At 45.1% G+C, this 14910-nt stretch overlaps 1 protein-coding gene across 1 annotated transcript in view; it reads left to right on the top strand.

Moving 5' to 3' along the window:
• LOC119183006 (uncharacterized) overlaps nucleotides 1–14910 on the top strand; it is a 47999-nt gene that overhangs the window by 18440 nt on the left and 14649 nt on the right. The window contains exons 5-7 of the mRNA XM_037433554.2: nucleotides 1572–2628; nucleotides 6110–6279; nucleotides 13769–13858. Of these exons, the coding sequence (XP_037289451.2) occupies nucleotides 1572–2628; nucleotides 6110–6279; nucleotides 13769–13858 (1317 nt within the window). The remainder of the gene's footprint in view (nucleotides 1–1571; nucleotides 2629–6109; nucleotides 6280–13768; nucleotides 13859–14910) is intronic.

Here is a 14910-nt window from a genome sequence, read left to right as displayed (position 1 = left end):
TGGTGCACACCTGCGTTTAGCCACACACGTATTTCATTTTGAGGAAGACCAAAGATCAAATGAGGAATTTTGGTCCATGCACACAAAGGGGAAAAAAAACTGTAGAATAGGTGCATCGTTGTGTCTCTATGAATTTCCCAAACGCCATAATAGTAAGACAAAACTTTCTTTCTGTAGGAAGAATACAACTTTGGTTATTGCGATAATGGTTATATGCGCATGAGCCAGGCGGGTATAAGCGGGTGTGTGTTCGCCATTGAAGCGTTCATGCGTTTTTAGTTGTAGCAACAAGTTTAATCGTTTTCTCCTTTTTGTTTAACATTGATGTTTTTATTCGTACCTTATTCGCAATGTATAAAACATAGCCAAGTCTGACGACTAATTACTAAGGAACACAGTAGAGCAGTACATCCACGCGAAATATGACATAAAGACTTATTTCTGTCACTGACTCTGGTCTGCATTGTAGCCTTTTGCTTCCAGTCTTTCTTAGAGATTACATTCAAGAACTCTATAGGTCCCATCAAATACAGATATATGAACATCGCTAACTAAAGAGTCATTGGTTAATTTTGTGGATGATACTACTACTCCTACTCAGATTGGGCAATAAGAAGGGGGGGGGGGGGGGGCTCAGTGACACCACTTCGTCTCTGCTTCCAAATGTCTGGGTCACAAAGTTTCGGAAGGCCTAGTCAGTGTATGCATCCTTCTGCTCTGTTAGCTCTGACACGCATGCATGCAATATAGTATACGTAGTGCCGATGGCTTTTTTCTCACAACGTTCAAGTTGAGGCGTTCATCTTCTATAAGACAGTTTCACGTGAGTCAGGGACTTCCCCATCCTCAGCAACTGAGATTAATGCTGTCGCCGACAAACAAAAACCGATTTGTGTGAGTTCAAACAGATAACATCTATTCAATATAGCTCACTGTGGCAGTGATGATTCTAGCGCTTCGCTAGGCTAACTTCACACTATAAATGTATAAACTATTACGCTATTTTTTCAAGTTTAATGGCTTGCTTGAGATTATATTTCACTTTCAACGATCGTGGTTTCCAAGAAACCCAAAATGAAGACTTAAAAAGTCTAAAATTGTTAGACTAAAAGCAGCCACTACATATAAAACGTGGCTATACACGCTAAAAAGAAGTGGAATTGACTTTCCGCAAACACGTGTGCTATGTTAATCGAACAATCACCATGAACGACATGCCGATAGTTCTTTACATCAGGGCGTTGCGGCTATAAGCGAGAACGCGAGAGTAGCATATGCACCTGACGAGGAGCAACCGTATTTTCGCAGAAACACTCTGCGCAGCTATGCTTCTCGAGAAGATACGAGGAAGCTTTTTGCGTAGTGGCCACTTTCCTGCAAACCGATTATCTTAAGTCAGTAATCTAGGCCATAATGTGACCGGTTCGTTATATGTGACTGGCTGCCTATTCTCCTAATACGGCGGCAGTCTTTTGTGCTTGTTCGATTATGAAACACAGCGCAATACTATCGCGCTGTGTAATGTGTGTGTGTGGGACGGGAAGCAAAAAGCGTGATACAAATGGTCGCAGCGCGGACGGCAACTACGAGGTGCGCTACAAGTCGAACGTGCTCATCTACCCGAGCGGCCAGGTGATGTGGGTGCCGCCGGCCATCTACCAGAGCTCGTGCACCATCGACGTGACGTACTTCCCGTTCGACCAGCAGAAGTGCGTGATGAAGTTCGGCTCGTGGACGTTCAACGGCGACCAAGTGTCCTTAAAGCTGTATAACGACAACTACTGGGTGGACCTGTCCGACTACTGGAAGAGCGGCACCTGGGACATCGTGGAGGTTCCGGCGTTCCTCAACCGGCACAACAACAGCAAGCAGCAGCGGCCCACGGAGACGGACATCTCCTTCTACATCACCATCCGCCGCAAGACGCTCTTCTACACGGTCAACCTGATCCTGCCCACGGTGCTCATCTCGTTCCTCTGCATACTGGTCTTCTACCTGCCGGCCGAGGCCGGCGAGAAGGTGACGCTGGGCATCTCCATCCTGCTCTCGCTCGTCGTCTTCCTCCTGCTCGTCTCCAAGATCCTGCCGCCCACGTCGCTGGTGCTGCCGCTGATCGCCAAGTACCTGCTATTCACTTTCCTCATGAACACCATGTCGATCCTGGTGACGGTGATCATCATCAACTGGAACTTCCGCGGCCCGCGCACGCACCGCATGCCCAACTGGATCCGCGTCCTCTTCCTCAAGTACCTGCCGGCCATGCTGCTCATGAAGCGGCCGCACAAGACGCGCCTGCGCTGGATGATGGAGATGCCGGGCGTCGGCATGCACCACTACCACCCGCGGCCGCCCACCACGGCGCCGCCCGCCGTGCCGCCGCCGCCCCCTCCGCCGCCTGCGGCCGCCAAGCACGGCAAGCACGAGTGCCTCGAGCTCGCCGACGTGCACCACCCGAACTGCACGCGCAAGGCGGCCGCCACCGCGCCGGCCGCTGGCCGCCGGGACTCGGTGGACGGCCGCGACTCCGCCGCGGGCGACGTGCTCTACCTCAGCCCCGAGGCGTACCGTGCCACCGAGGCTATCGAGTTCATCGCCGAGCATCTACGCTGCGAGGACGAGTACATTCAGGTGCTTTCTTTTCTCTCTTTCCCTGACAGTTTGTTACAGTAAATGCCTCTTTTGTATACGACGCCTGCCGTTCGTGCTTCGCAGATGAGTGTTCATGGGTTGCCTATATAATGATTCGTCAGTGGTCTTCCTATATCGCTACAAGTTTACTTTCCTCTACGATTGCTCTTTATTTTTCCTGAGCCCCAAAAAGTATACAGCTGCAGTGTTAAGTCCCGTTTCGAGCAGTTGACACTCGGAAGAATCTTGTTGAAGGTAGGCTGGTGTAACTACGTTTGTAATTAGCTATAGACAAATGCACTTGGTCCTGCGTACTTTCCCTCCCACGAACGTCTGCCTTTATATGACACAAGTCATAGACAACGAAACTTAAATAGCCTTCACTGGTGTTTTAGAAAACCTTCATGTTTCACAATAGTGGAGCTGCATTTCGTGCAGGATTTTAAACTACACCAATCGCTACACAAAAACGGCATTTTTTACAGTTACGCGAACGTTCTTGAAAGTTCCTCAAGGAACACATGAAACAAAGCTGAATTGAATAAAGCCGAAATGCACGCCTAGATTGTGCTCTTCGAGCACGTTTGCGAGTTGTCACAGGGCATTGTCTTGTACTGTTTCGTGCTCACGTCAAGATTTTGCTGAAGGTTTACTTTAGCATGAAGCATAAATGGTTTTCGCCTTTTTTTTAATAAGAAAGTTTATGAAGAAGTCGTCGCCATTTCTTGGCGACGGCTACCCATTTCCACTTGTGTGTTAGTATATAAAGACAGTAACATGTAGACTATCCATGTACATATATACAGTACTACGTTAATAAATGTTACGAAGGAAGGGGTTTACGTACAAATGAAATAAGAAGATATGGAAGGAGCTGGAGCTATTGCATTTAGAATATGTATAGATCACCTACTTTCACATAATTTGTTACGTTGTTATATTATAGTTTGACATACAGGACGTTAGCACAATCAATCGATGCTGTGTCATGAATGCCAAAAATGTTTTACAGCGAAAGCTCTTATGAGATCGCAACTCGGGTCACGCGCAGTTGTCCGCCGCCGCCGCCGGTGTCCGTACCACATCGCGCGTAATTTAGAAGAAATAATCTAGCACCAATGACACAGTGGGGCTTGAATCCTGGACCGCTGGGTGCCAGCCCAGTATTCTACCACTGAGCTACGCTGGTGCTTTTGACTTGTTGGCAAAAGGTTTAGTCAGGCTTGATGTCGGGAAAGCAATCGCGTTAATACGACGTACAAAGTGTTTTAAAATAGCGAAAGAACAACCAGCCGTCACACAATGCGAATAGCGTATCGAGTGCACCGTCCAATGCTCCAACCCATCACACTAGCTTGTTCTTGTTCCCCTAGTAACAGTGGCACATACCCACTTCAGCCATAATTCCTCATTGTCGTTAGCCACTGCATGAAGAATTGGCACAAAATTCCTTGCAAGTGTTTAGTGGATACCACGCTTCTCAGAAGAATGATGAAACATAGCATAGCGAATGCAGGCCTACTACCCAAAAATTTTATTAATAATGCCCTAGTGGGTATCAAACTAGTGTACTTGCAGTAGCTACCCATTGAGTGTTTCGAAAAGGCTTTAAAAGGCCGCTCTTCCAGCTTACGCTGCGACTGTGCAGCGCCTTCCGCGCAGGCCTGGCGTTTATTAAACCTCCTTGTGCACGGCATTTTACACGCATGCCGAACACCTTGCCTGACAAAAAATAGGTGGTTTTTACGCAACCAATCATGACAACGTTAAATGGGCCGTGCATGTCTTCTATTTTTGCTTATGTGGAATGTCTTCATTTACATGACCTCATTTTGTCGAATATCTACACCTAATCTTTTTATTCCATCTTCCCTCAAACGATGCAACGCATTCGCCGAGGAAAGTATTTTGGCTTGTGACTGAGAATTAACAAATTTTAGTTCAGTGCTTACATTTTCTGTCTAATCTTACGCTATTTGCATAGGCGTGCCCAAGGTTCTCCATTAATGGGGTGGGTCAAGTATCTCCGCAGTGTTCCCTCCTTTGTCCGTTGTTTGAGTCGGAAAGAAAACGAGCTCCGCAATGGATGCAGAATGGAAAATAAGTGAGGACGTGCTTCTCGCAAACGCCTTCCATTGGCCTTGGCTTTCTGGGATGAAGGTTTTTGAATACAACTTTGAATGCAATATTTCAGGCTGAAGGTTCCTTGATTGTAACTTTGTATGCGACATTCCGGCCTGAAAGTTCTCTCAATGAAATTTCCCTGGTTCGTAGTTCTGTGAATGCAACATTGAATGTAACGTTTCATGCTGAAAGTTCTTTGATTGCAACATTGAATGCAACATTGCGGCCTGAATGTTCTTCGAAGGCAAATTTGAATGCAATACTCCAGGCTGAAGGCTCCTTGATCGTAACATTGTATGCGACATTCTGGGCTGAAGGTTCCGTGAATGCAACTCTGAATGCAATGTTCCGGGCTGAAAGTTTTTTAATGCAACTTAGATTCCAACATTTTAGAGTGAAGGTTTCTTTGTATTCAACATGTAAACAGTTCTTTGAATGCAACATCCTACATCAATGCTGTTTGGTCGCCATTACTGTCAAAAAGTATGTGTAGTCATAACCCTACAGGTCCAGGTCCGACAGAGCAAATGTATGGGGTAGAATTGCTGTCTTCTTTAGGTGATGAGGTGGAAAGCGCGTCCTCCCTGCATCCATCGTGCTTATGCATGAGTGTGATCCTCGTTTATGGCGTGCGCTGCCATGCAACAGCTGTAGCAAGCAGCTAACGCTTACGGTGCATTTATTAGCCGAATGTCTGCTCAATCTTTTATACAAGCCTCATCCCGTCGAGTGAACATTCCTACGTTCGCCTCTGGCATGCATATCAGTATGTCATACTTAAAAAAAGCTTCAGAAAAGATCACAATGCTTCCCAGGTGACTGTCATCCATCCATGCACTCACTTATCACTCACGATGGCAGCGGCATCGTATGAAATGCAGAGAAACGGTTGATTACCTCTCGTCCCCGTTCGCCTGAATAGTGCAGTGGCTGAGGGATACGAGTCCCTCAGCCACTACGCCGCAGTTTTAGGGAAACTGTAGTTGGTTATGTCTTGTCTTCAAAACCCTCAGCGCACTTTCGATCGTGATTTTTCTCTGCAACTTTAGCTTGGCTAACTGGGTATTACTGCCCGGTTGGTTTAATTTTTTTCTTTCCTTTAGTGCGAACGTTCATGGTGGCAGTATAACTCATATCAGCTAATCAGCTTGTTTCTCAAGATCAATTAGAATGTCAATCCTTGCTCAGCATGCTGAACGAATTAAGAAGCTCGAGAAGTCAGAGACTTAAATAATGTTTGGTTGGGAAACTGTGTAACCTGTTCACGTGTAACCTGTTCAGCGTACACGAGAAGTGATACTAGTGGAGTGTCAGAATGCAGCAGTAACGGCTGAGACATATGGTGCCCGTTTTCCAGATCCGCGAGGACTGGAAGTACGTGGCCATGGTGATCGACCGGCTGCAGCTGTACATCTTCTTCGCGGTCACCACGGCGGGCACCGTGGGCATCCTACTGGACGCGCCGCACATCTTCCAGTACGTGGACCAGGACAAGGTCATCGAGATCCACCGCGGCAAGCCCACGTGAGCGGGCCCCCAAGCATCTATACGTACAGTCTCTTCTATATACTCGGACCATAGGTCTAGGCGGACAAAAACACACGTGGCATGTCATGCTGCTGCGCGCGACTTTCGGGCCACACCTCAAAGTACTATCTGGAAGTTGCCACTGATTGCTCAAGACTGTGCTGCGCCCCGGGGGGACGAGAGACCGCCGCCGCTGCTGTGCGCCGCCCCCTCGACGATGCGCTCAACGCGACACGACTATGTTTGCATTCGACGAGTAAAAATGTTTGTTCTCTCATGCGACTGCTCTCTGGCCGCCGCCACCCGCTGAGAGGGCGAGGCACCTCTCTCAGGTAAGCACGCCGCGTCCACACTACCGTCCGCGCAAACCGGAGCTCCCGTACACCAGGGGTCTCTAACTCGCATCAGATACCCGGCCGCAGTCAATAAATCAAGTGCCACAAAGGGCTGAGGCAGTGAAGAAGCTGGAAGCGGGAGGAGGGGGTGGAAGAAGGCTTGAACAAGCACTTGAAAAGAAGGCCTTTCCTATATATATTGTACAACTGTTTTATTTCTGAAGAGGATTTAGCCACAATATCGGATAAACACATCAACGTCGATATCCACAATGACTAAATTATAGACACCCATTGTGAAGTATGGAGCTTGTGTATCGCGTTTATGTTTCAACACATGTTAATCGCACAGGGTGCTTTACAGAAAAAAAAAATGCTTAAAATAAGTCAAGTCTGTATAGCTTACTCGAAGAAAGCGTTATTAATCGTGATAGGCGAGAAAACAATCAGAGCACTTCATAGGGGTGTCACAGTCACGAGGCCATGAAAAAAGGATGGATGAAGACAGTCAAGTGCAGCCCGTGGGCCACACGTGAAAGGCCGAAGAGCCACATGCAGCCTGCGGGCCGCGTGTTTCAGACCTCTGTTATACACGGACACGCTGGCGACATTGTCTTGGGTTGGTGTGCACAGTAGTGCCCAATATGAGTTGCAAAATCCCCGTGATCAGTCTGGCGCGAACAATGCAAAGCAGCACCGATATAGCAATATTGAGGAAGTGTTTCAGTAACTGGTAATCTCTAAATCAATTTAACGTCAAGGTTTGTGGCTCTTGAACCACAGACACAGCATTGTAGCTCACAAGGAACACAAATGTAGCTGCATGATCAGCTTAGCCAGAAACTAATGGAATTAGCAGCAAATTAGCAGCCCATGAAATTCGATGTTTCCAACGTGGCCAGAATTTGTTAAAACGTCTTGCCTTTGCTGTCCAAGGAACTCTGCTATGCCGACTCTGGGTGCATCTCACTGGGAACACTGGCGGCGCAGTGGAAGAAACTGGGCGCGCTGTGTCGACTTCCTATAAGGCTGGATATTGGATAAAATGTCGAGCGAATAATTTTCCAAACATTTTCAAAATATTTCCTTCTGTGTCCAACACATTGCATATATATGGCGGGCCAGCACAGGCTCTTTTAGAGAAGCATTGTATTGACTCCGATATTGATTTGAGACACACTTCCATTATTGTTATTTCACGATTCAAATTTGGCCGTTTGTACACGAGGATGAAGTGGTAACTTGTGCAGATGGCCTCGGTAAGTTCAAGTATGCGCATTTCCACAACTTGGAGACCACAACTGTGGAACTTCGGATTGAGTAGAAGCGTCACGCTTGACGTCATTGGTAAAGCGGTACGTCGCTATCGACTGGGAATTTGGAGATAGTGATGACAGCGAGAAAGTGAAAAAATGAGGGGGGGGGGCGAGGTATTACATAGGTTTGGATGGCCTGCAACTTTCCCATAACTGCCCTCAAGTGGATTGATATGTGAGGTTTAACGTCCCAAAACCACCATATGATTATGAGAGACGCTGTAGTGAGGGACTTCGAAAATTTCGACCACCTGGGGTTCTTTGACGTGCACCCAAATCTGAACACTCGGGCGTATACAGCATTTTCGCCTCCTTCGAAAATGCAAACGCCGCAGCCGGGATTCGATCCCATGACCTGGGAGCCAGCAGACGAGTACCTTAGCCACTAGACATCCACAGAGAAATATTCTGTCCTCAAGTCATTAATTGAAAAGTTAATTTACGGATATTTGTGAATATACCATTTCAAAGCCATATAAACTCTGGTAAAGTATTCTCACCTTGACCTTGAGCGTGGTGGTTTGGGCTAGTTGGTAGGGCATGACAATTGTTATAGCTCAGAACGACGTTAAAGGGACAAGAAGGCGAGGCTCCGGAAATTTCGACCACCGAGGGTTCTTTAACGTGCACCGAAATTACGGTTGAATAGGAAGAGCACGGGAAAAGGAACACTTGTTGAAACCTGCATGCAGATACTGAGTAGGAGCTGCTACGTCCGACACGTTGACTTTTTTTTTTCTGGGTAAGGCAGATCGGTGACATTTGTGTAAGAGCCAAAACTGTTCGCTTGTGGAGGTTGGAAAGGCCAAATTAATACACCCTCTATCAAAAAAAAAATAAATATAAAAAACAGCTGAGAAACGCTTGTTTATCACGAATAGTTATTTGTTTCGTTCTTGCTCATATCCTTTCTACCCTATCATTCGAATAATTCCGCATGTCGCTCGGCGAATGAAAGCGCGATAGTCCTGATTCTTGTAACATTTAGGTATTGTGTGACCAAACGATTGCACCCAGCAGATATATAAGACGTAGCAGTGAAGTTATGAACAAGACGACAATTTCTAATCATCCGCACGGTGGTCTAGTGATTATGGTACTCGAACCTCGACTGCTGACCTTACAGGATGCGGAATCGAATGCCGGCCGCGGCACCCGCATTTTTATTGTAGCAGGTGGAAAGGCTTGAGGCCCGTGTATTGAAGATTTCAGCGCACGTTAATGAACCCTTGGTGGTTGATATTCACGGAGTCCTTCACTATGGCGTGTCTCATAATTATATTCTGGTTTTGGGACGTTAAACCCCAACAATAATTATCAAACTTCACATCGCAGTGCTCAGCAACGGTAAGACTGCTGCCTACTGACATGCATCACTTCGTTTTAGTGTGAATATTCGATTTGTCATAAACTGAAGCCAGGTGTCTGTTCAGGTTCGTTGGTATTCCATATCTATATTCGTGAATACCGAAAAAGATTCACCTTGACGAAAGATAAGGAATTGACTAAAATTGGCGCTGAATGCTAAATTCAATTTTTAGCGCGATATTTGTCATACTGGGACTCAGTTTGGTGTCTTAAAAATATCCACATAAAAGGCAACCCTATCTGTAATTTATTGTTTGTCTTGAACATCTGACTCACGAGTTTTCCAAACTGGCTCGTAGAGTGGCTTGGAGATTGCGCAGTGACCATAATAGAGTTTTCGCGCTGGCTGAACAACGATAACTAGCGAGATAACGTCAGGCCCGGAATGCAGAAACTGTAGCATCGATAATCTGCTTTCGCGGCACTAAAAAAGTTAGCAATAATTACATAGTACTTAACATCTACACAATGCGTATAAATCTCTTTACTGAGTGTAATGTACATATAGGACCGACAACTTTGTTTTTCCATGAATATTTTTATGAATGGTTTATAATACCGTCCGTAAAATAAAAGGGGAAACAGAGTCAATTTGGCAACTTTACAATTTTGCAATGAAAGTTGATGCCACAAAACGTATGAATGAGTGAGTTGAGATTAAAAAATTTAGCTAAGAGTAATTATGTATATTGCTTTCTATTAAACCAAGAATTTCTGTTTGGTACATCTACTAAGTTAGGGTTTAACTAAGTGTGACTGGAAAAAGAAACCAACTTGTGGTTAGAGGTGGGTTAGGGGGCCATGCACTCTAAATCTAGAGGAGAGCTATGCAACTGAACCTTCCTGCTGGTCTTGTAACGGTATGCGTTACTGCTGTTACAATGTGTTGAATGAAAAGGTACACGCCTCACTTGTCCACTTTTGCTGCTCACACAAACGCAGTTTTTATAGTTGTCATATTGCGTAGTCAGAAGCTCAACGCTTCGTTTAATTTATTCAAATAATTCGTTCAGGATGACAGAACGCCATCTTTCCCGTTGTGGCATAATTTAACAACTACTATTTACATGCAAATTATTTTGTAACCCAATAAATATTCAATTTTTAGTACGAATGAGAGAGATTTTAATGGAGAGCTGGAGATGCCTGTTTGGCTTCGCCTGGGTGATGCCTATGATATGCACGGTGATAAACATATAAAACATACAGCCACACACGTGAACTACACATCTACAATGTTTCGTTCATGCTTGTGGCCCGAATGAGTGTCTGCAGCGCTCCTTAACCAGGAACGCAAGCGAACAAGTTTTTATGTACAGCAGAGTAGACGTATGGCATAAGGATTAAGAAAGTTGGCTTGGTTGCATTGTGTCACCAGCGATTCGGGGCGCGTCTGAAGAGTGGCGAATAAACGTTTGTGTAAGCGTCATGCAATGATTGAAATGCCCTTTGCGGAAGGCAGAATTGCGGTGCAGCCAGAGCGATCAATCATATCCCTGACCACGAACGCGTTCGTAAGTCGTAAGGATCTGTCACTGTTTTAAATCCCTCCGCGATTCGCTAAGATGTAAGCACTTCAATTCGGGCATTTTAATCGTTGAGTGATTCGCATACGTATGTCTATCAACAAAGGCGCACTAAGAAAGAAAGAAAAAAGAAAGAAAGAAAGAAGGAAAGAAAGAAAGAAAGGAAGAAACGCCTGTATTTATTTTTTGTAAATGTATTACTGAAGTAAAGGCAAGAGCAAAAGGCTCCAAGGCCTGACAAAGGCTCGTGCTCCGTTCACAGATTCGGTGGCAGCAAACAGATTATGCGCATGATAAAAGAATGTGGTACATAGCGATCTTAAAATATGATACAAAACACAGCAGTGTCAGCAATTGACACGCAGAAATAACTCCTAAATGCAAAATGGGAGCACAAAATGCAATTCAAGTTACAATCTTACACACTTTGAATACAATCACATCAGCGGCCGTTGCACAGAACCTTTTGGTATATTAACCGGAAATTACACTCGCATAATGTGACTTCATCCCGATAACAAGATAACGCTGTATTCACAGTAAATTCAGCGAGCTAGCCAGCTTGAATACATCAGGCGTGGAATGAGAATATATTTACAACTTGCTGTTTCTTTGAGCCCTACTGTTACTTGAGAAAAAAAAAAACAAGAAGGGGCGGAAGGAAGTGCTGGCTCAAAGAGCTTACTTTATTTAATACAGCTTGCTTTTTGCAGAGAGAGCTACATTGGCCATATTCTCTTCGTTTCGCTGTGGCCGGTGGCCGCACCGTGAGCTGAGACGCTGGTTAGCAGCCACTGCAGAGGGCAGCGCCACTCACCGTGCCTTCTGGCACGACGTCCAAGGAGGAGCTGGTGAAACCGCGTTGTAACAGAGGAGGAGCCTGCGTTGCATCGTATATGTACAAAGGGCGGCTCGGTGAAATTTGTCGGCAGATATGGAAAGTGAGTCGGAGAGACAAAAAGAAGTCAGGCTTCGTCGTCGCAACAAAACCAAGAGGATGCAGCGAGCCGAAAAGACGGAGGAAGGACGAGCCGCACGCCTTGAGAAGCGTAACCGTACAGAGAACCAATCCAAACGATAAGATTAACCTTACCTCTCGCGATGCACACCCAGGCACAACTGAATTAAACACCAGCCAATTTTTCGGGACTATTAACTTCCTTTATATTCATCATGCCTTCGTATGAGCATGATAGTGGTTACAGGGTTCGTTTGTCTATCCGAAGGTCGTGGGTTCTTTTTCTCTCCAAGTGTTGTAACAGAGGGAACGATGCATTACCAAGTAGCTAGCCTCCATCGGTGTTTTCCTCCTTTTTATTTTATGTTTTTGCCACCTCTTCACTCAATGCAATATGCAGATATATTCTTGCTTGACCTCACCGATTGGGCGCTACTGAACAAACACAGTCGATACTGTCGCAAGTGGATCACACATTGAACAGGATCACACCTCTCAGGGCTTTCACCTTGACGTCGGATGAATGCAGCGCTACTTAGACGAAGACATGAGACGCAGAACGACACAGATGTGTGCTGCCTGTGCCTATAGGCTGCAGTCTCTGTCTGTCTGCCATTCTGCTATCTTTCGATGCTCGTCTGTAAATGTACATCTGTTTATCCTGACATCGTTTAACTCGCACTGCATTCGTCCGACTGTATACCAACTCGCACAAATCTAGGCATTATTGGCACCTTGCAGTCCGCGCTGAATGAAAACAAATGATCTCCAATCACAAGATAAGTATTAACCACATTTTGATGCTTTGAATAAAAAGGCTAGTGTCATCTCCTCACGTTTAACAGTTTCGGTGTGGGTTGCCAGAGCCCCTCCTCCCCCGCACACAAGACCCAAAGAGTGGTGTTTAGAGCGCGTTAGCAGACAAGAAACGGTAGACAAGAGTTACACAAACGAGCGCTCTTATCTACCGTTCCTTGTCGGCGTATACGCGCCCTAAATACCACTATATTAGAGTACGAACTCGCCCAAGTTTCAGTGCTTTTAAACTTAGAGTGATCCGCATTGTGTTGTGCACATCAGCACAGCAGTGATCATCCGTGGGAGTTTATACCGCGTAAATGCTAAAGCTCTGCGACCACATGTGCACGTCAGTGGAGTGTCTCAAGAAACGCATCCGGCGTAATGTCTCATTTAAAGCAGTGGCTTCCAAAAAAACCAGATTATTTCCGAAGTAGGTTTTCACAATATTTCAGAATAAATTTAAGAAAGACAATGAGAAAGGAAATTAATTTCCATACCTCACAGAGAACTCACAAATAGTTTTGTTTCTAAGCTCATTATGCCATGGTGCCGTGTTTTGGGCTAATCGTATGTGCACCGTCAAAATTGACTTGCGTCTACTATTAAGTACAGCGCCAGCTTAAGAACATTTTTCCTGCGATTTTCAACCCTCATTTGCACACGAGGGATGACCGTTATAACATAGCTCGATTGGTAGAGCAGCGGATGCGTAGTTAGAAGCTTGCAGGCTCGGTCCCAAAGGCGGCAAGTTACGTTTTCGTCTACTTTACTTTCTCGACACTTATATCTTAATTACTACAAATAACATCCCTACATTTATCTTGCCAATGGTGCCTTCTGGTTCTTAATATTATTGTGTGTAACAAAAAAAGGCCCTTGAAAGTTTCCTTCTTTCCTGTAATTTTACGCGTAATCCAGACATGTCAAAGTTCCTCCGCAATAACTGCGGATGCCCTGGAACAATTTCTCGTACTTCCAAAACATGCCAAATACTCGATCTAGTCAACTAAGTACACATGGCATGGCTTCTGATATGCTGCTCTTAATTCCCTCACGACCATTTTCCATTGTTAACATTCCTTCCTTCTCTCTTGAACTCTCTCTCTCCCTCTCTTTTTAAAAAAATATGCTATTATGCAAAACGACTTGCAAACGGTGCTGCCTTTTTTTTCTTGTTTTTGACAGGCCAAACTTTGAGAACGAAAAGCGGCACTTTGCCTTTTCTGCTCGAAGCATGAATGTTCGTGACCAGCTACTGGGAATACAGTTTGAAACGTAAAGTTCTTCTTCTTTTTTGACTGCGTCCCTTCTATTTGCTTTCAATATGGCCCCCTCCGCTCCCATAAAGTGGAACGGTGCTGCTGGCGCTGTTTCGAATTCGCAGGATTAGCCACAAAGACGTCTTGATGCCAATTTTTCCGGGGTGCTCCTTCCCAAGTTTAGCGCTACTAAACGAAAGAGCGTGAGGGAGCGCTGTTCCATCTCCCCAGTGCGCTGTTTCTGTAATAAATTGCTCGCGCTGGCCGCAGCTTTGTCTCGGATTATATGCCCGAAGCTGGGCACAAGAAGTCTTTCCTGCGTATCCCAGCGGTACCTTCCATGTAGAGGCGCCTCCTTCGCGTCTCCTCTGCGCTAAATATTTGGACATCATTCGTTTCCTGCGAAGACGCGGCGGACTCCTGTCTTCTCCCTTTGACTTTAACTCGCCATCTGTCATGCAGTCTTTTCTGTTGGAAAAAAAAATTAATGCGGCTTTACAGAAGGCTTTTTGAACGAGTACTATGGTTATCAAATATATGAATATATTTGGGATGTTTTTCTTCTCCAATAGCAATCAGCAGTGAAGGGTTAGCTTTTGCAATAAAGTGGTTGTTCTTAAAATAATTAGGCGCACAAGTACGTGCGTTAATATTATACGAAATAGTTTTTAAATTCTAAAATACTGGAAATGTTAATGATGTGCAGTTACTTGTAAAGTTGACCTCGTTAATTTTGATGCATCCGTTGTTTAAGATAACGGGGAACACCACACGGACATTTATGGTGGTCTAGTCACAATTTCAAGCACCGAAACCTCACAAGGCAGTACAAATAAAAAATACTAACAAGAATAATTACTGTTCTGAAATACATAGTAATTAAGGCTGTTAGGCTTCCAAACTCTCTTTTTTATCCTGAATATTTAGAATGATGAGAAGTGTACACATGCACACATAATGCACCCCCACCACAAACATGAAATGTTACTTTAGCTATAGCGTAGTATGGTAACGAAATATAATAATTGTTTTGACGATCTCTTCGCAGATGAAAACTCGTTTCAGCTA

Source organism: Rhipicephalus microplus, chromosome 3, assembly GCF_043290135.1.
Source record: "Rhipicephalus microplus isolate Deutch F79 chromosome 3, USDA_Rmic, whole genome shotgun sequence".
In the NCBI taxonomy this organism is placed as follows: domain Eukaryota; kingdom Metazoa; phylum Arthropoda; class Arachnida; order Ixodida; family Ixodidae; genus Rhipicephalus; species Rhipicephalus microplus.
Note: the sequence above shows the minus strand (reverse complement) of the source record. Positions and strands in the feature narration are given on the sequence as shown.